General features: G+C 35.2%; 1 protein-coding gene across 7 annotated transcripts in view; it reads right to left on the reverse strand.

The window, feature by feature from the left end:
- Positions 1 to 23,203, reverse strand: part of Ppp2r2a (protein phosphatase 2 regulatory subunit Balpha) — a 68,736-nt gene that overhangs the window by 12,478 nt on the left and 33,055 nt on the right. For all 7 annotated transcript variants that reach the window (XM_005339889.4, XM_040292624.2, XM_013365001.4 and 4 more), the window contains 2 exons: positions 14,822 to 14,919; positions 2,044 to 2,209 (listed from right to left, as the gene is read on the reverse strand). In XM_005339889.4, coding sequence (XP_005339946.1) covers positions 2,044 to 2,209; positions 14,822 to 14,919 — 264 coding nt within the window. The remainder of the gene's footprint in view (positions 1 to 2,043; positions 2,210 to 14,821; positions 14,920 to 23,203) is intronic.

Here is a 23,203-nt window from a genome sequence, read left to right on the forward strand (position 1 = left end):
TAGTAATTTTGAACTTATTTTTATGACTATAAAGACCCCTTACACTGGGGTATGGAGTGGGTATTATGCTAATTCTCACAGAAAAAAACTACACAAAATAAAGATCTCACTCAGATTTATCAAATGTTATTTCTCCTGACCTGCATTTTTGTCCATTTAAATAAACATTTCAGATGTAGCTTAAGTCTTACTCCTTCCTCTATCCTTTCTGCATCCTATCACCCAGGCACAACAGCTTAGAAAATGCCCATGCCAAGTTAATCCTCCCACCTTGACCCTATTTTTTAAGTACTACTTTTAGCACACGCACAAACAAAATAATGCACTCTCAATTTATTTGTGTTTTATTTAGAATTCATCAAGATAAAAATTTACAATGTACTCACTGTATAGTGCCTTCAGATAATTTGTAACACTAGTCAAAAACTTTGCAAGTTTAAATTTATGTACTAAATCTATTTGGGAGATACTGTTAATAAAAACTACAGAGTCATACACTCCTGATCCAGCTACTGGAATTTCTAGCGGCCTCTCTCGCCAGTGAGTTTTTATAACAATTAGGGTCTAGAAAGGCTCATCTGGTGATTATGTTTCCAGAGGAGCACAACAAAGGCTCTACAGAACACATGTAGACATAAAAAGAAGTGAAGGATAGTTAAAATTTAATCCACATGAGTTGAAATGGCATTTGCTTCCAAATAACAAGGAAGAAGTACTGACAACTGCTGAAACTGGAAGACAGGCATGTGGGCTTCATTATACTATTCTCTCTACTTCAGTCTACACCTAAAACTTTCTTTTGTAAAAAATAAAATGATATAGTCTATAAGAAATGAGCTGCCAAAAATTATTATGAATATTCCAATACTTGATGACCGCAACTGCTATTTTACTTTTCAAACTAGGAATCTGCATTATTTTACATCAATGAAAGTGAGTCTTAGAATAATTTACTTTACCATATATATTAAAACAAAAAAAATTAGAAGCCAACACATAATAGAAGTAAACGTACTACTTCCACCTACAATGCCGTGAGTTAAAGGCTTTAGTTACTTTATTTTTAGTGAGAGGACAATGCAGTTTATGTGAAAAGAGGAAGAGGCAGAAGATACAGATTCAACAGGCTGATATAGAGAGCTCTGATAAGAATAATGGTTCCTTAAGAGGAGGTAAAATGGCATCAGAGTTGCAATATTTTGTTCACCACATTTCTAAGATTTCAGTATAAAAGGGCTATGAGGCATAAACTGGAAGAAGGGGCATTCAATGTCGTCTAGCATGTTACCACAGAAGCCACTTGAGTTTATACTCTGCAAATGCTGAGATCTAGGCGCTAGAATTTCTCCTATTAATAGCAAGGGGGCTGAGAAAATGAGATGTTTCTCCTAACCCTTATTCCAGTCTCAAAAAAGATTTAAAATTTAAAATCTAAAATTCTAATATACTTGCTATCTGCTTTCTGAAATATCTCCTCAATGATTCTCTTTACAGCCAAGATACCACGGGTAAGCCAACAGTGATTTATAGGGAAAAAAATACAAAGGAACAAAAGGAAATTTTCCAATACTTAACTTGTCATAAAGGGCTTCAAATTGTAGAGTCAACTCTAACCAGCATACAATAGAACTTAGGTACACTTAGAAAGGAGGAGGAAAGGAAATTAACATACTCCTTATGTAAGCAAAGTTGTTAAATTTAATACAATAATACTATAATACAGACATTAACATCTCTAGTTTACTGATGAGGAAAATTCAACTGAGTATTAGTAACTTGCACAAAGCTACGAAGTTGAACAGTGACAAAAATAGCACCAACCTAACCCAATGGTGAAGCAGCTTGTTATTTTCACTACAAATGGGACATGCATTAAATAACAACTGGTACTCAAGAATCTAAAAATTGAGAGGGCGGGGGAGGGAGGGGGTAAAGTTTCTTAATGTCTCTCACAGAGAACTCTTATAAGTCCTCATGGAAAAGGTGAGCAGCCCTGTGGGACTGATTCAAGCAGTAGGAATTGAAGAGGAGATATGCACTTACCATTGGTAGACAATAAAAACTGAGCAGCATTTTTCTGGGGTAACCACCTAATTTTGTTGATCTTTTCTTCTATTTCTAAACTTTTCAAGTAGTCAAATTCTGGTTCATGGCTCTGGAAGGTGCTGTAAACATTATATTCTCCTCTGCTATGAGACTGTATTTTGTTCTAAAATGAAAACAAAAATATTTGGATCATTGTTGATTAATATTTCAAAATAATATGTAATCAATTTCAACACATCCTGCAAATTCTGGATATTCCATTAGTTAGCTTTATCTTAAATACAATTATATTCTGTTTTCTTCATTTAAAGGTCGTCAAGGAATAAATAAGAAAGCTTTGAGGGGGGGACTAAAGCTCAACAAATAAGCTTCATTCAATAGGCAAGGAGTGGATTAATCAAATTACTAATTTACACATTAGATAGTCTGGAGTCATACTGATAAAAACAACAATCCTGAACATCTATAATTACGAAGTTTTTCGAAAAACCAGATTTTTTTTTTTTAAAGCTTGCTCAGAAAAAGCTGGCTGAGGCTATACTTTGTCTACCTTAGGGAGTCAATTCCTACCTGTTATTTAATGTTTTTTCCCTTATCCTTTCTGATGCCTGTCTTTTGATTATTTCACTGCTGAAAAGCCTTAAGAGTTCTCAGAAATGCAATGATCTCATTGCATTTATGTGAAAAGAAGGAGGCAGAAGATACAGATTCAACAGGCTATCCCAAGACCACTGTTACACAGAACATGGCTACTGATTAAATATACATTCAGCATTAGCCAGCAACGCCCTTCCCCATGCCACCAACAAGCGCTTACCTTCCCTTAAACTACCCTTCTTATCTTCTTATAAGCCTTATACATACTGATGATTTATTTCATTTAGTATCAGATTGAAAAAATATAATTTAAATTGTTTGATAAAGGTGCTACTTGTAAACTTTTTCAGTTAACACTTAATACCTCAGTAACAAATGAGAATTATAATAATGTTTACAATTTCATCTTCTGACTACATAATTAAATAGCCGATCAAAAAAAATTGTTCAAAAAAGAACCAATGGAAAAATAGTTTAAAACAAAGAATAACTGGTTATTACTAATGGACCACTATTTTAAATAAACATGAGTTATGAAGTGAATTGTTTAAGTTCACTCATCAGCATTTGCCTATTGTGTCTGAGTCCCTGGGTTCTATCCCAGGCGAAGAAGAAGAAGAAGAAAAGAAGAAGAAGAAGAAGAAGCAGAAGCAGAGGAAGAGGAAGAGGAAGAGGAAGAAGAGGAGGAAGAGGAGGAGGAGGAGGAGGAGGAAGAGGAGGAGGAGGAGGAGGAAGGAGGAGGAGGAGGAGGAGGAAGGAGGAGGAGGAGGAGGAGGAAGAGGAAGAAGAGGAGGAGGAGAAGGAGAAGGAGGAGGAGGAGGAGGAAGAGGAGGAAGAGAGGAGGAGGAGAAGGAAGAGGAGGAGGAGGAGGAGGAGGAGGAGGAGGAGGAAGAGGAGGAGGAGGAAGAAGAGGAAGAGGAGGAGGAGGAGGAAGAGAAGAAATCCTATTATTAGTCTCCATATCAAAAGAAAACCTTTATTAAATTAAGTTTCAGGTTATATTTTTCTCCAATAACTTGATGATCTGGATTGCTCATTCATGGACACAATTATATTAGAGTCCTTGGATAACAAGTATTAATTATTAGGGAGTAGGTTTGCTGACATTAATACAAAGTGTACCACAGAACTTAAGCCACCTTGGAGATTTGCAGGGAGTAATAAAAATCATATTCAGAGTTTTGGTCTCATTACCATTCTTACACTCCATATTAGATCACCTAATATCTAATCCATTAAATATATACACTTAATATCACTTCAGAAGAAATGCCGTAAATTTTACACCTAAAATTACTCACCCAGTCTCACAAGATTTTTCATTATACACTAAAAAACTGCAATATATAAAGCAGCAATTCAATTTTAAATATTCTGTTTTGAACTTTGTCTTTTCATTAAACACTTACTAAACACTTGTCTAAGGGACTATAGTCTATAGTACCATGTTAACTAGGATCTAGGTGGGACAGAGATTTAACACAGAATCTCCACCTTCAAATAATTGCATAAGTTAAACTTGAGTCAAAAGCAAAAACTGATCAAGGTCCATACAACTCAGGTCACCAATGTAAAGAGCAAGGGCGAAACATACAATATATTTTTGGAGTAAAGAAAGTACAATGTATGAAAATGTGTACAGAAACAAAAGAAGAAAATCCTTCTGAAAACTCAAGAACAGCGGCATGGGTTGAAACAAAATCTCAAGGAGTTGGGCAACTGCAATGGACTGCAAGAAGCACCATCTATTCACAACAGGAAACAAAAATACATCACAAATACATCACACAAGGAGAAAATTGTGTCTAAAAAGTTGAAAGATGTCACTCCTTTCCTGAAACACCACTGAAGTTAGAGAAGAATTCCTAATATACCCATAGGACAAAGACTAACAGCAGAGATGACAGGAGCAGTAACAGAAAACAGATGTACAGCAGACTGGGAGAGCTGAGCCCCTAGCCAGCATAAGACTTTCCTACAACTTGGCCAGGGGCCGTTAGATTATAATGACCAGGACAGCACTGTTCTCTGCATGAATCAAGTATGGTGAGTGAATGTGAAGAAAAACAATCTTGTGTGTTCAACACTGTGCCACTCAAACAAGACATCACCGAAATCAAAGAAGTTTTTTGGGTTTTGTTTAAGAAACATAAACTCTTACATCACAGAGGATCATGACACTTTTAAGTGGTGAAGTGGATTACTTGGGATTGATCCCTGGGGTGCTTTACCACTGAGCTATATCCCCAGCCTTTTTTGAGACAGGGTCTCACTAAGTTGCTGAGGGCCTCCCTACATTGTCGAGGCTGGCCATGAACTTGTGATCATCCTGTCTCAGGCTTCCAGGTTGCTAGGATTACAGTCATGTACCACTGTGCCCAGCCCAGTCCTATTTACTTTGAGACAATCTAGATATTTGTTATATGAAAGTACTAGTGTCCTGTGTATTTTTCTAAGTATGTTTACTTAATGATGTTAAAAATACACCACATACACAGTGTAGCCACTATGGAAATCACTATGCAGCCACTATACAGAGGTTCCTTAAAACAAAACAAAACAACAGAACTACCTATAGGGCAACAGGACAATGTCTTTCATGTATAAGAAGTCTTTAAAAACCCTTAGGAAAACTATTAACACTTCTCCTAAAAGATGCCAAAGGTCATGAACAGAGAATTCACATAAAAATGGTTAGCAAATATGCACATATGACTACATTAGTAATCAAAACTAAGTAATAATGCCCTCCTCCCCTTTCTTGTGATGCTGGGAATATGAACCCCTGGCCTCACCTGTGGTAAGCAAGTGCTAACACTGAACCTTTTTCATTTATTTTGAGACAGGGTCTTGCTAAATTGCACAGGCTGGCCTCTGACTTGGTTCCTCCTGCCTCAGCCTCCCAAGTAGGTGGAATTAGAGGCGTGCACCACTATGTCTTGTTGTTTCTTCCCCTTAAACTGACAAAAAAACGTAAAACATGATAATGACTACTATTATAGTGCTGGAAGAATGAACAAAAATCATATACTAGAAGTACATGCTTACATAGCTTTTCTGGAGGACATCATTCCAAAGTTTGTTTGTTTATTTATTTTTTGAGAGAGAAAGTTTTTAATATTTATTTTTTAGTTTTTGGAGGACACAACATCTTTGTATGTGGTGCTGAGGATCAAACCTGGACTGCACGCATGCCAGGCGAACTCGATACCGCTTTAGTCACATCCCCAGCCCCCCAAAAGTTTATTAATATTAAATACTTTCAAATATTAGTAATTTTAAGTCATAGTGTGATCCACTGAAAAAAAAGAACATGTGCAAAGGTGTATGAATAATGATGCAATAAAGACCCAAATGTCCAGAAGATCAAGTAAATTCTATGATACTATAATCAATTAAATCCATACTGCAGATCAATGGCTCACCATTTTAATCTCCGTGAAGTGCTTCCTTCTGTCTTCTGCCAACCCCCAAACTACATGCTTTATTAAACCTTGTCCCTGAAGTTATAAAAACAGAAAGTGTTCCTCCCAAGTACACACTTTGTTGTATTCAAGGTTCCAACAAAAGAAGCCATATATCAATCTGAGAAAACATGAACTTTTTTTTGGTGGGGGTGATGGGGCGGGTGGAGAAGTACGAGGGATTGAACTCAGGGGCACTCGACCACTAAGCCACATCCCCAGCCCTATTGTGTATTTTATTTAGAGACAGGGTCTCACTGAGTTGTTTAGTGCCTTGCCATTGCTGAGGCTGGCTCTGAACTCACAATTCTCCTGCCTCAGCCTCCCGAGCCTCTAGGATTACATGCCCAGCAACATGGATCTTATATAAAACTAAAAGTTTTGAGTTGTGAAAAATAATTAAATAAAAAAAAATTCCCTGATAAAAATCAGCCTTTTTCACACACAAAGGTCTTTATTCATGTAAAGGAATGATTTAGGTTTTTTATTCTTGAAGAAAAAAACAGTAACTAAAGGGGGAAAGAGGCAGTCTCAAAATTTTTGGTTGAAGTATCAATTTTTTAATTCCCTAAAAGGCATTTACTGACTATGGAAGAGGTCATTCTTAATAGCAACTATAGGCTGAGTACTACAGGTTGAGTATCCTTATCTGAAATGCTTGGGGATCCAGAAATGTTTCAAATTTCACATTTGGGTATATACAAAATAAAATATCTTGGGGGTTAGGATTCATGTCTAAACACAAAATTTGTTTCATATATACCTTATACATGGAGTTTAAGATAATTGTGCCAGGCAAGCACTCTACCACTGAGCCACAACCCCAGCCCTTGTGTGCATTTTTTTAGTATGAAATACCACATGAGGTTGGGTGTGAAATTGTCTGCTTGTGGTATTGTGTTGGTGCTCAAAAAGTTTTAGAGTTTAGAGCATGTTAGATTTATCATTTTAAGATTAGGGATGCTCAACCTATATTTTAAAGTCTGAGGTTTAAATCTCTTTCTCATTAGATATAACTATTAAAGATTTTTCTGTGATTTATAATTAGTCTCATACCAAATAGAAGGTGCCCCCCCATTTTATAACCAGCATCTAGCAGTGTGAATAATTATCTCAAGTTATAGAGAATTAACTTTTATTTATTTAACTAACATTACCTAACTTAGAAGCATTACCTAACTTTTTAAAGTCTCAAATTTATAACAAAATCAGGACATAGATAGAAAGCATAAATGTTTTCTTATTTTGTTGTATAAATTAGATTTGGCACACAAATTGTTACTGCTTCCCAGTCAAAGTAGGCAAAGCTATGGGCTGAGAATAAGAACATGTGGAGATCTGGTATCAGAGTTAAGTAATTCTGTTGCCTGAACTAAATTTTTTTTTTTACTGGTAAAAGGAGACTGCATTCCAGAGTTCTGCACTTTGGGCTCATGGATGACTAACCCTCAAAGATCCATAGAATGTGGTAGAGGTGAATGTGGTAGAGGTGGGGATAAATTTTCATATTCACATTGCTGAAATCCAACATTTCCTCTGGTTATGGCTGTAGGCAACAAATCACAGTATTAAAGTGTTCCAAAATACTTTTGAACTTTTTTTGTAGTTGTAGATGGACACAATAAGTTTACTTTATTTTTAATGTGGTGCTAGGGATCTAGCCAGTGCCTCACACATGCTAGGCAAGTGCTCTGCCACTGAGCTTAGCCCCAGCCCCTTTTTAAAAGATTGATAATTTCAAGATGGCTTCCTATATAATCTCATGTATTTTATGTGATTAGAAGTTCACAAAATTTACCAGGCTCTCCAAAGAATCCACAGAAAGGTTAAGAACTTTTGCAAAAATTAAAACTACCCTGAGATTTAATCTCACTACAGTCAGATGGTGATTATCAAGAATACAGGTAACAATAAATGTTGGCAAGGATGTGGGGGAAAAGGTACACTCATACATTGCTGGTGGTACTGCAAATTGGTGCAACCACTCTGGAAAGCAGTATGGAGATTCTTCAGAAAACTTGGAACAGAACCACCATTTGACCCAGTTATCCCACTCCTCTGCATATACCCAAAGGACTTAAAATCAACAAACTACAGTGACGCAACCACATCAATGTTTATAGCAGCTCAATACACCATAGCTAAGCTATGAAACCAACCTAGGTGTCCTTCAATAGATGAATGGGTATAGAAAATGTGGTACATATACACAGTGGAATATTATTCAGCCATAAAGAAGAATGAAATTATGTCATTTGTCAGTAAATGGATGGAACTAAAGGCAATCATGCTAAGTGAAATAAGCCAATCCCAAAAAACCAAAGGCCGAATGTTCTCTCTGATAGATGGATGCTAACACACAATTGCAGGGGTAGTGGCAATAGGAAAGACAGTAGAATGAATTGGATGTAACTTTTCGATGTTCATATATGAATATACAACCAGTGGTAACTCCACACATCATGTACAACCACAAGAATGGGAAGTTACACTCCACGTATGCATATGTCAAAATATATTCTACTGTCATGTATAACTAAAAAGAATAAAAAATATTAAATAGAGGAAAAAGTCTCTGCAAAACCCTATAAATTCCAGATTTTAAATTCTGTAAAATGTGCCATATAAAGTTCAAAACAGGCAAAACAAATTCATAGCATGATTTGGGAGGAGAGGGTATGGGGGATACAGAGGGCAAAAGGCAACTTCTGGAGTGCTGGTAATATCCCACTTCTTGATTCATGGGAGAGTTACTCAAGTATGTTTTATTAATAATCATGAATTACACACTTAGGATTTTGTGAACTTTTTAAAAAAATGTTATGTTCCATTCTTAAGAAAGCTATTTTGAAATATTTTAAATATAAGCATCAAGATGCATTTTGGAACTTTTTTCATTATCTTGGTACTGTAATGCAGACAATTTTAACCTTTTCTATTAGGTGACATTTTCAAAAGGCTTTTTAAAAAGCTGAAGTGATGAAGTTACATAACCGCCAAATTCTGATTTTGCAATTTGGAGGAGTGTGGGAATCTGCATTTTAAATACATGCCCCAGATATTCTATTGTTTTACGTTCTGAAAAACATTGCCTTGGATGATGGATGAATGAAAAATAAAAATGGTCAAAACCTTGTAGCTGGAAAAATAATCTTATTTTGTAGATAGGAACTCTGATTTGAAACAAAGTGTAAGGGCGTTTTCTTTAGTTTCTCATGTATTCTCTCTACAATATTCCTGACAAATTAGGGGATCTATCTCTTGTGAATTTATTCCTACATACAAAATAAATCAATCTCTTTTTCTTCATGAAGCCTTAATCATCAAAGCTCTATTTGTATTCTCTTCCCTTTAGCCTAGATCTCTCCGATCATTCTTCACCGACCTTGCTACATCTGCTATTCTGATTGATACATGGGAAAAACCATGCTAAGTGAATACTGCCACATTACCTGAAAGCAGATTTTGTTCTTACACTTAGATAAACATCAAACTAAGTCAACATCTTTTGTATAAATGATACTGGATTTTGCTAAACTGCATGGTGACTCATTCTAAGCTTTCCAAATTATTTAGGAAGGATGTCAGCATATTAATAATACTTGTTATCTTTTGTAATGAACAACATGCTTTCTTTTTCTTTTTTTTTTTGTACTGGGGATTAAACTCAGGGGCATTCAACCACTGATCCACATCTCCAGCTCTATTTTGTATTTTATTTTGAGACAGAGTCACACTTAGTTGCTTAATGCCTCACTTTTGCTGAGGCTGGCTTTGAACTTGTGATCCTCATGCCTCAGACTCCCAAGCCACTAGGATTACAGGTGTGCGACACCACACCCAACTGAACATGCTTTCTTAAGGGTACTTCGTTATCCTGTTAGGCAATTTTGGAAATGTCCCAAAAGCTAACAAAAGAGCATAGCCAGGCACAGTGGCATATGCCTATAATTCCAGCTATTCATGAAGCTGAGGCAGAATTGTAACTTAAAGGCCAGAGTGGGCAACTTAACACTATCTCAAAATAAGGTGAAAAAGTCTGGGGATATATGTAGTTCAATGGCAGTGTGTTTGCAGTGTCTGCCCAGCATTGCAAAACAGAACAAAAACATAATAAAGAGAGAAGAAAATTCAAGAAAATTACCAGCACTCCTAGAAAACAGGAATCAAAGATCTTACCTGAATCAAAAAGAATATAAAAAGAAACTCAAAAAGGAACTTTACCCACCTAGACTTTCTCCTCAAGCCCAACTCTCGCCCCACACTTATCTTACTTATCTTATTTTCTTTCCAAGAAAATGGAAAGCCTGAGTAAACCAGAGTCAGCAGGAAACCAAGTTCTTCAACAATTGCTCATTACCTAATCTGAACACCCAAATAAACCACAAAAAAAATCTCTAAAAACTAAAGCACATATTTTACAGCTCTTCAAGTATCTAAAAATTGCATTAATATTTACATTAACAAAAAGGAAATATTCCATCATCTCTTTTTTGTCAAAAGCTAACATAAATGGTAAAGATAAATAAAAAAGAGTCTCCCATTTCAGCACATGCTCTAACAACACTGGCTTATTTATCACAATTTTAGACTTACTGATCACATGATGGCTGTGACTACCTCAGGGAAAGCTCTCTGGCTTTGTGCCTCCATTTCCTCACATACCCTGTTCTACAGCAGAGAATCTGTGTAATGCATTTATTATTCAATAAAATACTATTAAATGGCAGTCAAAATATTAAGCAATTATCAGTCTGAAATATACTTGAACTGAATGAAGAGCCACTAAATAACTACTCAGTTTCTTCACATTTTGGTTTGGGGACAGATGTACAGGCAGTAGAAGCAGAACACAGATGGACATTCGATGGGATGACATGGAAGGAGACCTGCTATTTCTGAAGGATGAAACAAATCAGAAAAGATGGGTTAAAAGATGTTGAAATCGGATGTGCCAAGTTCTCTGCTAGAGTGTATGACCTCTTCTTAAGTAAGGGCACTAAAAAGAGTGGTGAAGATATTTTGGTCCCCAGTAAAGTCAAGTTTATCAAGGAATCTTATCACAGGTAAAAGGATAAAGTCACAATGATCAAACATCATTGTATTATATCATTACCAGAGACTAAGAAATACTCACGGGTCAGGTGGCAGCATACACAGTAGTGTAACATTAATAGCTAATCTAGGGCTGGGGTCATGGCTCAGCGGTAGAACACTGCCCTAACATGTGGGAGGCCCTGGGTTCTATCCTCAGCACCACATATAAATAAAGTTATTTAAAATAAAAATTCAAGACTTTTTAGAAAAATAGCTAATCTAAACTTTAGAGACCCAAATTCTAATCCCAGAACTGTGTCACTAAACTAAATAATATAACTTTGTTATATAACTATTCCTGAGATTGAGCTAAAGAATAGGAAGATCATCTGTAAGTTTCTTTCCACTTTTCAAGCTACCACTATTTCAGATATATAGACGTGAATTCGAAAATTTTGTCCAACAATTAGAGACAAAGTGTGTAAAGTCCACACAATTATAACCAATGGCATTCTGTAGACAACAGCGTATTAGAAACTCTTGGATGTATTAAGACATGGCTTTAAAATGTGGAAAATTAATTAGGTAAAAATGCATTAAATCAATTACTAACAAACAAGCTATTAAGTTTGGGGGGGAAATCCAACCATTACCATTATTGTTATTTAATCTATCACTAAAAAATATATTTGTGTTAATTAATTTTAAAAATATATGCTACTTAACTGAGGTTCTACACAATGATTTTAATTTTTTGCAGTGCTGGAGATGGATATTGGAGCCATACTAAGATTAGGCAAGTGCTCTACCAATGAACTACCCTAGCACCACCTATTTTGAATTATTAAAAAAGATTAAGGATGACAGATACACATAAAGGAAGCCTAGTTTTTCTTACCAGTGACTCTTCCCCCAAAGTAAATCATTCTGCTCATTTCTTCTTAAAAGAGTATGTATTTGAAATATTAGCATTTTAGAATCTTCAGTGGGATTTCAGTAAAGAATCACAGGAAATGTTTATTCTTTCTTTGGGGGGGAGCAGTCAGAGGTGGTACTGGGGACAGAATCAGAGGTGCTTTACCACTGAGCTACATCTCCAATCCTTTTTATTTTGAGACAGGGTCTGACTAAATTGCGAAGACAGACCTTAAACCTACAATTCTCCTGCTTTAGCCTCCGGAGTTGCTAGGATGTGTGCCACCACTCCCAGCAGAAATTATTATTTTTTCAATATAAAATTTTGGGCCGTATTTTCTAACACAAGTAAAACTGAGCAACTTCAGTAACATGTTGCATCTTTAATTTCAAACTAATATAATATAATTGACAATCTTTAGGAAAACACTGAATTATTATTTTGATTACACCTATTGAACCCATTATTAAAGAAAAATTTGACCCATTTTCCTTAAATTCTAGCCATTTTTTTTCACATGTGGTTTGACTTTAACACACTTCCACCTACTGAAAGTGAAAATGACTTCATTCGCAAGTTAATTTTTAATCCAGACAGTTTATATTTTAAAATAACAAAGTGAAACAACCCCAACGAAAATAAAGACTCTCTCAAATCCTCAGAATGTAAAACCTGTGTATTATCCTTTGAGATTAACCAAAGATAAGCAAAATTAATTTATAAAAGCTTTTCTCTAAGCTCCTTTCTTTAAAACAAAGGCTAACTGTAGAGAGCTATTAACACATTCAATGGACTGGGGTTGTAGCTCAGTGGTAGATCACTTGCTTTGCATGCATGCGTAAGGCACTGCAATCTCAGCACCACATTAAAAACTAATAAACAGGGATGAAGATGTGGCTCAAGGGGTAGCGCGTTCGCCTGGCATGCACGGGGCGCTGGGTTCGATCCTCAGCACCACATAAAAATAAAATAAAGATGCTGTGTCCACCGAAAACTAAAAAATAAATATTAAAAAATTCTCTCTTAAAAATAAACATATAAACAAAGATATTGTGTCCACAACTAAAAAAATATTTTATGGTTTTTTTTAAGATTACTTTATTTATTTTATTTTTTTAAAGAGAGAGTGAGAGAGGAGAGAGAGAGAGAGAATTTTTAATATTTATTTTTTAGTTCTCAGCGGACACAACATCTTTGTTGGTATGTGGTGCTGAGGATCGAACCCGGGCCGCACGCATGCCAGGCGAGCGCGCTACCGCTTGAGCCACATCCCCAGCCCTAAAAAAATATTTTAAAAACCCAAACAAAACAACAACAACAAAAAAAACAATTTCAAGGGCAGAGAACATCTATAGGAAGGCCTGCTCTACACTAGAATAAAATTAACACATTTTGGTTATCTAACACAAAAGGCAGCAAAAAACATTGAAAAGACTAAGCATGTCAGAAGTTCTGGTTTCTGGTTATTCTATTTAAATCCTAACTTTCTCACTTGCAATAAAGGGAAATTGTAATGACCTCTAAGGTCCCATTTTAGCTCTTCAGTATTTCAAGATACCTATGGTCAAGGTTTTAGTTGCTTGAAAACAGTAACAGAAAACTAATTACCCCCTTCCCACCAGACCATTCTTTGTCAAGCAAAGCTTGAGTCTTATTTTATCTTATTCTTCCAACAAAAAAAAATTTAAATTAAAAAATAAATAAATAAAGGAGACATATTTAGTGTTTGTGCATCTTCTAATCAGACACTATTAATCATTTCTTTTAAAATTAAATTACCTACCTCACTGGGGTGTTGTGAGGATTAATTCATTAGTGTTTGTAAAGCACTTTGAGATCCTCAGGTCAAAGGCGCTATAGAAGTGCAAAGTAGTAGTATTATTACTAGATTCTTTGCTTATTTAAGGAATTTCACAATCCTTTAAAACCTGTGTTGATTTAGACATCTATTTGTAAAAATCTATTATTTATCCATATTACTTTAAATTCTTTTTTAATATTATAGATAGACAGGGGCAGATGTTTCATAACAATTAATTTTAAAGGTCAAACTCTAATCTACAAATGGAGGGAGAGTTGAGGAAAATCCAGTGTGACAAATTTTGTTCAGCATAAAATTTTAGTAAGAGACCCTGTCAATCAGTGTGCCTAAGGTGAAAAACAAAGCAAAACTGCACTTTAATTATAGATTCTACAATGAGAAATTCCTTTCTTTAAGAGGAAAGGAAACAAATCCAATCAACTCGCTTTAAAAAGCTAGCACTGCCCTTGTAAATTATTTACATGCATATGCGTGCAATTGGCATTTAAACCTTTACGTTTAAATCACATACTAACAGTTTTAGTATGAACTAATATCAAAATAATTGAGCTGCTTTTTTAACTAGCCTCCCACCTTCAATTACATAAAGCAAACTAAGCGCTGAGAGGAGGTCAAAGCAAATTTGCTTTATGGAATTAAGAGAAAATCAAGGGTCAAAGCTTCTAAACTAGTTAAAATCTTGGATTATTCAACCACTCCACCCTCTTTCTAACCAAATCATTTTACAATTAAAGCTGTTGTGTTTTTAAAGCGAAACAACACACATACATATACACACAAAGCTAAGAGAACCAGAATATCTATATATTGAACGTTCTACTCAATAAATAAACACCTCTTCTTAAACATTCCAACATCCTCTGATGAGCTTCTCCAGTGCAACACAAGCTCCAGTTAAGATGGAACTGAAAATCAGGTATTAAATTTTTAAACACTTACCTCCTGCTCCTGTTGAAAGATGACAACTCTACCACCTTTATCTCCTGTTGCTAGTAATTCTCCAGAATGATTAAATTCTACTGTAGAAATTATATCTGCTGTATAATCAGAACAAAAACAAAAGACATTAGTTTGTTTTCCAATTCACTAACTTCAGAGCTGAGCATGTTTCCTGACAAATTCCAAGTCTATGTATCAATTCACCAACAGAAACAATGAATTTTAAGTTCTTTCAAGTATATTTTAATCCACTAAAAAAGAAAAAAATCCCCCATAGTAACCAACTTAAAACTATTTTAACAAACAGAAGCACAGTGAATAATAAATTAATAGTTTATTAATATTTTACTAAACTTTGTGAATGCAAAGAAATCAACAACTTCTGCAACATTCTTTGAGAGAATGATCAAATACAAAACAATAGTTATCTTGTTAATCTATATATCTTTGAGAAACTTGGGGTTTGCCGATTTTTGGATGCTGAGGATCACACCCAGGGCTTCAGGCATGCTATGCAACTGCTCTAACATACTCCCACACCTAAAAATGACCTATAAAATTTTTAAGGCAGCTATTACTAGAATGAGGGTAAAATTGAAAATGTAAAAATAATTTCAGATGGAACATTTAATAGTCATAAATTCAAATTTTATCCTCAAAAATTAATAAACAGAACTCACTTAGAATTCTGAACATTTAAACAACTCACTCAAGTAAAAAGAAAACTATTACATACACAGGATTAGGCTGATAATATAAATTTAAGTAGAATAAAAACTATCAATATTTGGGAATATCTTAAGATTATTTAAGCAACTATAAGATGGTTTTAAAAGGCAAACGGTGATACAACAACGTTAGAGTCTTAAACTGAACTTCATGCTTGGCCCAGTATGACAGCCACATCAACTGAATTCTCACAAACCAACAATTAAATGCCAAAGAAAACTAACAACTTTTAAAAGGAGAATCTTTCCTAAAAAGATTTATTAAAAAATACTATTTTGAGGGGCTGGGGCTGGGGCTGTAGCTCAGTAGCAGAGCGCCTGACTATCATATGTGAGGCACTGGGTTCGATCCTTAGCACCACATAAAAATAAGCAAATAAAGGCAATTCTGTCCATCTCCAACTACACACAAAAAAATTTTTTTTTAATGCTGTTTTGGGGCTGGGGATGTGGCTCAAGCGGTAGCACACTCGCCTGGCATGCCGCACGCCCAGGTTCGATCCTCAGCACCACATACAAAAAAAGATGTTGTGTCCGCCAAAAACTTAAAAAAAAAAATTTTTTTTTAAAATCCCTCTCTCCGGGGCTGGGAATGTGGCTCAGGCGGTAGCACGCTTGTCTGGCATGCGTGCGGCCCGGGTTCGATCCTCAGCACCACATACCAACAAAGATGTTGTGTCCGCCGAGAACTAAAAAATAAATATTAAAAAAAAAATTCTCTCTCTCTCTCTCTCTCTCCTCTCTCATAAAAAAAAAAACCAATAAAAATCCCTCTCTCTTTAAAAAAAAAAATAAATAAAATGCTATTTTGTTATGGGTACAGTTTAGTAGTAGGGTGATTGCCTAACGTGGGTTTGAACCCTAGTGCTGCAAAAAGAAAAAAGGGAGTATTTTACAATGGGAAAAAATAAAATAAAATTAAAAACCCACCCTATATTAATCTTATAAAATAATAGTCTAATATGGGGTTAATAAACAGAGAGAACCTCCTCTCAGAATATAAGCCATGTGCCCTGCTGTGGATTAAAGTTAACCACAGTGAGTTTAGAAACATCTTTTCCAAATTTTGCAACAAAAAAGCAGCACTTAAAAGGTCTAATCAAATTTTGTTTAGAACATGGTGGGAAATTTTGTTTATATTATATACTAATTCAAACCAAGAATTTTACAAAGAATGGATCTTTTATTTCTTCCAACCCTTTCTTTTTAAAGGGTCAGCAGTCATACTTATCCTTAGAAGGTGAAATAATTACTTTCTTTTGGGGGTGGAATGGTAACTGTTGGTGATGGTGGTGGGAAAGACAATATCAGCATCACTGGTTTAATTTTTACCTCATTGTCATCCCTTTTTGTCACCTACCTTCTCTATTTCTTTTTGCAGAATAGGACACAATCAGATAGCCAAGGAAGGGCTCAAATACATAATGATCTCATGTTAAAACTCAGACAGGTGAAACATTTAGATAGTATATAGAAATGATAATTAAAAATAACTATAGTATATTAATTGTCCTTGACATTCTTTAAATCCTTCAGTTCTTGAGTAGTGATACTTTACAAAGATACTCATTGATTTTATAAATTCCATTTGAGAATTATGTTCCAAATAAATGATTTCAATGAAACAATCATGTACAGACATGATTATAACTGTATTGATCTACATATATATATTTTAAAGAACCATACAATTAAGAAATATAAGAGTAACCCACAGTCACAGGCTGGAAAGCTGTGGTCCACTGCCTGGTTTTTTTGTTGTTGTTGTTGTTTTGGAGGGGAGGGGGTACCGGGGATTGAACTCAGGGGCACTTGACCACTGAGCCACACCCCCAGCCCTATTTTATATTTCATTTCAGACAGGGTCTCACTGAGTTGCTTAGTGCCCCACCATTGCTGAGGCTGGCTTTGAACTTACAGATCCTCCTGCCTCAGCCCCCTGCACTGCTGGGATCACAGGCATGCGCCACAGTGCCTGGCTTACTGCCTGTTTTTGTAAATGATATTTTACTGGGACCCAGCTCAATTTATAAGTAGTTGGAGACTGAAGATTTACTATCTGGCCATTTACAGAAAATGTCAACCCTTGCTTGTGCATCTGGACACTGACATTAACAAATACGGTTTGTATGGATACAAAGACATTGAACTAATGTCAAAGAAAACAATTCACAGGGATATGTACTACCATGATGTACATGTGATCGATATTTATATACAATTCTACTATTAACCTTTATAACAACAATATAACATAGATATTATTTTCAATTTAGAGAAGAGCAAAGGGATGCTCAGACAAAGTAAATAACTTGCTGAAGAAAAATCACATAACTATTAGGCTTCAGAGCCAGTATTCAAATTTAGCAGGTATGAACAACTATATGGATAAGGAAGCAGCACAGGATTTTGCAAATCACTGAATGATGACCAGTGGAATAATATAGAAATGTTCAGTTTATTGCCTCTTTTTCATTATTAAAATGCCTGTGTTCAAGAAAATATTTAGAAGTAAATATCTGTATACTACTTACTAATGACCACAAGCAACTACTGCCTATTCCCTACAGTAAAGTTTTGAGTACTTAATTCAGCACCTGCTACATTCAAGGCACTGGGTGATACATGTTCTAAAGTCTACCCTCCTAAAGAGGCTTATAAGAAAGAACTAGAACCACAATAGATAAATAGTTAACCAGTAAAGGATTAAGTATACATTTAAGAAAATCATTATGAAGTACAGGATTGAGTAAAGAGAAGGAAGAAAAGAGAGTAAGCCATATATTGGCTCCAGGAGTATAATAAAACAAAATAAGTAATTGTGAAATAAATTCTAAGAAATAAAGAACTTGTAAATACTTAAATAAGCCTCCCCTTTTTAAATATAAAAACAGGCGTACACACACTACTATCCAGCTACACTCTTAGCCCCAACCAGAGGGCTGTTCTAACCTTTCATACCTGGAAGGAAATTCATTTATTTCTGGATAGATTGAATCTTTTTTTTAAAACAACAAATAATTTATTTCCCATAATGCTTAACCAGGCAATCAGTCTCCTCTAGTTTTGAATGAGAAGAAAAGTGAACAGAATATAAGAAACAAGTGTTTTCAGACAATGGGCACTATGGCATATAGGACTGCGAGCCCACAGGAGGAACAGAAATCGAGCACTAATATCCACTGCAGCTTACTGACTGGAATGAGCTTCCAAGACAAGGTAGTAAGTCAGAAAAATCCAAAGACCACCAATCTCACTGGGTCTAGAGACAGAAACTAGGAATTTTGAGAAAGCTGAAGTAGCTAGAAGGATGGGCAGAGTAACCCAAATGACTGTACAGAGAGTTAGAGGGATCTACCTTGAGAATCTTATGCTGAACATGGATCTGGGCCTATGTGGAGCTTTCCTAAAAACCTTAAAATAAAAATTAAATAAATAAAAAAGAATCTGACTAAACTCAAATAATTTAACTATGTGCTAGAAGAAAATCCAATATTCAATATATTCAACAGCATAAATTGACCATGTCTGGCACCCTACTTAAAATTACCAGGAATGTGAAGAGGCAGGAAAATATGAACTACAACCAGAAGAACACCCAATAGAAACAGAACCTGAAGATAAAAAAGACAAAAAAAGGGGTGGTAGTGGTGGTGATGTGGCTTCATGGCAGAGCACTTGCCTAGCATGCACGAGGCCCTGGGTTCAATCCCTAGAACTGCCCCCCGCTCCCACAAAGTGAAAAGTTAGTTGGAAATGAAAGATATGAAGATATGATGACTAGGATTCATAGAACAGATACTATAGCAGAAAAGATGACCTTGAAGACTTAGTTATAAAATAAAAAATGAATGATGTAAAAAGGAACAAGGGGGAAAAAAAACCCTCAATACCTGACTTGTGGGATGACATCGAGTGTTCTAACATATGCATCCCTATGGCCTTGGGTGGAAAAAACATGGGAAACATTTAAAAAATTGATGACCAATATGTATGTAAATGCTCAAGGAAGATGATACTCTATTCTCTACTATGTAAGACAACTAACACAAAAGGGTTAATACATATTCCAAGTGCAAGCTTATACTGGCATGTAGTAGTGACAAATGAAAGCCTTTTAGCAGCCTTGAATTGATGCGACTTTGCAAAATTGTGAAGAACTCTATAAAATTCCAGTACTTCAAATATAATCTTCCCTTGTTTACACAGTAAGCTATAGTTTATTCATTAAACCTATACCCTCTGCTTACTCCAAAGAAACCCTTGATAATAATATTACATAGTAATAATATAGGTTTGGATTTCAGGCTTAGAAAATTTAAACAATTGTTTTTCCAGCATCATGAACATTTTTTAAAGAATATTCTAAGTCATGGAGATCAAGGAACAAATTTATGATCCTGCAAACTGCCACACTTGGACCAATAATGTCCCCAATAAATGATAAAAATTGTTTTTTTAAAAAAGAGGAATTTAATAGTAAAAAAGGTCTTTCCTATTATATGTATCAATTAAAGCTAGGTTTAAAAATTCAAGTCATAAATCTTTATATGCTCAAAGATCTTTCTTGATAATTTCAGGGTTATTAAGAATAGAGCTGACAAAAAACTAGAAGGTTGACACACCCCCTTTGTGACTGACAAGATTAAACAAGTGGAGAAAAGTAGATGGGACCAGGGAGGGAAAAGGGATAGATACCTAAAATTATAAATGATAAACACAGAAAATTTATATCAATATAAAAAGTTTACATTTCTTCTGGATGTTTTACTTACTTGTTACATTCAGCAATAGAAAAGACTCAAAGAATTCTAATTATAAATTTTAAAGACCACATTCTCTAATTTAAATTAATAAAATTAGCTAAAGGTTAATAACCACACTGGTTCTAACCAACCACTTGATAACTATAACTTTTAGGGAAGACAAAAATCAGGATTGCAATCAAAGTATTAAAAAAAAAATACTTAAACTAATCAACTTATAAAAGAAGAAACAAAAAGAAAGGCTTGAAATCCCACTATTTAAACATAACCACAGGTAATTAATTAGTCTCTTAGCAAATTCATGCAAATTAAAAATTAGTCATCCGATATTTATATACAAAGCAATTTTTGTAGGATCATTTACAGTATGAGATTATCATAAGTCTTTAAAATTAACTTTAAAAACTTTACAAGGAAATTGTATAGAAAAAAAGAGTCATCATCCTTAATTTCACTTCTAAGAGAACCACTATTATTTTAGTATGTATTTTAACAAAGGCTATCCATGTATATGCATAGGATAAAAAATAACAAATTTACTTTTATCTAGAAGATTGTCTACAATATGTCACTGAATTTTTAAAAAGTTACAAAACATGTTTGATACTATTTGTATAAACTAAAATAAACAAGGAATTACAGAACAGTTACCAAAGTGAAAGCCATTAGCACAAAAATAACCTTGATGATCTTTACAAAGAGAATGAAAGTAATGAGATATTACTACATGCTGTTCAAATACTAACATGAAAGAAAAACAGGGGGTAATACCTAGAGCTGTGTGGAATTACGGGAACTCTCACCTAATGATGATAGGAATGCAACATGGGACAATCATCTACTTTGGGAAAAATAACTTCAGCAATTTAAGTTAAATTTGTTCTGTGTTCACCCAAGTGAAATAAAAACTAATGCTTATACAAAAATCTGGATGTAAAAAGAAATATGGAGCTTTATTTGTCATCACCCAACACTGGAAACAACCCAAATGACCCTCAACTAGGGAATAAACAAATAAAATATAGTATATACATACTTTGAGGCAGCACTGAATAACGTAAGTAGGAACAACTACTCATACAAGCAACAGCATAGGTGAATCTCAAAATTCAATGTGCTAAGTGAATGAAACCAGATTCAAAAGGCTATATATTCTGATTCCATTTATATGATATTAAGGAAAAGGCACAACTAAAGGAAGAAAAAACAGATCAGTGGTTGTGAGGGGCTATTATATAGGTGGAATACTGGTCTACAATGGGGCCTGGAACTTTTTGTAGAGACAGAATGGCTTTGGTCTTGATTGTGGTGGTAGCTAGGTTTTTGTGAATGCTTGAAGCACAGTGCACTAAAAAGGGTGAATTTCACAGTATGTCAACTATACCTTAGGAAAAGAACACAATCTTGATACTAGAATCTCATCCCTGATACCCTAAATCCTAATCTGATGTTTTACTTACTTGTTATACACTTTTTTCCTGATTTAAAACCTTCAAGGGTCCTCTAAGGATTATAATATTTTTAAAGGGCTGCTTGGCATTCAATCTTCTCTGGATGCGTTATGAAGCATTCAATACTCTTGAAACATTATGTCCTGAAGTTAAACTACTAAAATAATCCAAAAAAAACTGTCAATGCATAAAAATGCCCATGTCTTTAGGTTCTCTACAGAGTTAGAAACCTCAAATGTTCTTTCTCTGTCGATACCCTTTTGCCCTAATTATTTCTGAAATCTGCCTCTCCTTTTTACTTCTTTCCCCGTCTAAGCCCTGGTTTTTCACTAATCCTCAAGTAAGCCCAACAGGACACAAGATAAAGTTACAGCTCTGCTTCATGTCAATTACTTTTTATGATCTCCAGGTCTGTTTGGAGACAGACAGACAGATGCCTGTCTTCAGAGGATTTATCTTTCACAGAGCATATGTATTATCTAGACACTTAGAACACATGAGGCAGATAAAAGCAAACAAGGCCCGGAGAGAAATAACATGCTCTTCCTCAGAAACTTCTCATATGGATAATTAAAAGACTTGAAAGGATAACACATTGGCAAACGGTGTGAAACTACCTATGACCACAGATCTCCACTAGAGAACCTATAATTCATGAACAATGGTTCTTTAGTAAAAAATACTTTCAGTAAGTTTCAAGTCAATCAATGATGAAATGGGAATGAAAGGAAGACAAGGAAGCAGAACACTTTCTGCTCTAGCAGAAAGCTGTACTGCTGGAGGACAAAACGCTGATGCTAGAGATTCTTGCATCATTTACCAGGACCCTGCTACATTTGAGATGGGATTTGTGTTACTCTCACTTCCAAGGGCATGCCTCCCCATGATCCAAGGATCTCCACTGGACTCTACTTCTTGCTCTCTAGAGAGAAGGTGTGCTAGGAATTGAACCCAGGGCCTTGGGCAAATTAAACACACTCTATGTCCCCTGCCCTAGGTGCCCACTCTTAATGGACACAAGGTTCTGGGGACCCAAGCTTCCAAAACACTCTTGAGATATAAATCACACTCAAACTAGAGCAGGTGTTTTCTCACTTTTATACAGAAAAGTTAGAAACAACTGTGCTTTAAGTAGTAATATATAGACTATAACAGAAGTCAACTGTTATGGAATAAAGCTACACAACAAGATCTTTCTCCATAAACTTACTTTAGCATAGTCTTAGATTTACAGAGGAGTTGCAAAGATGGTACAGTAAATTCCTGTTTATACCCCTTCACCTAGTTTTCCCCACTGTTTACATTTTGTATTACTATGGTACACTTGTCAAAATTAAGGACCCAATACTGGTCATTATCATTAGTTTTTCACACTTATTCACATTTCACTGTGTTTCCCCCTAGTATCCTGTACTTCTGGGTTCTCATCAAGGGTAC

This window comes from Ictidomys tridecemlineatus, chromosome 14, assembly GCF_052094955.1.
Source record: "Ictidomys tridecemlineatus isolate mIctTri1 chromosome 14, mIctTri1.hap1, whole genome shotgun sequence".
Lineage (NCBI taxonomy): Eukaryota > Metazoa > Chordata > Mammalia > Rodentia > Sciuridae > Ictidomys > Ictidomys tridecemlineatus.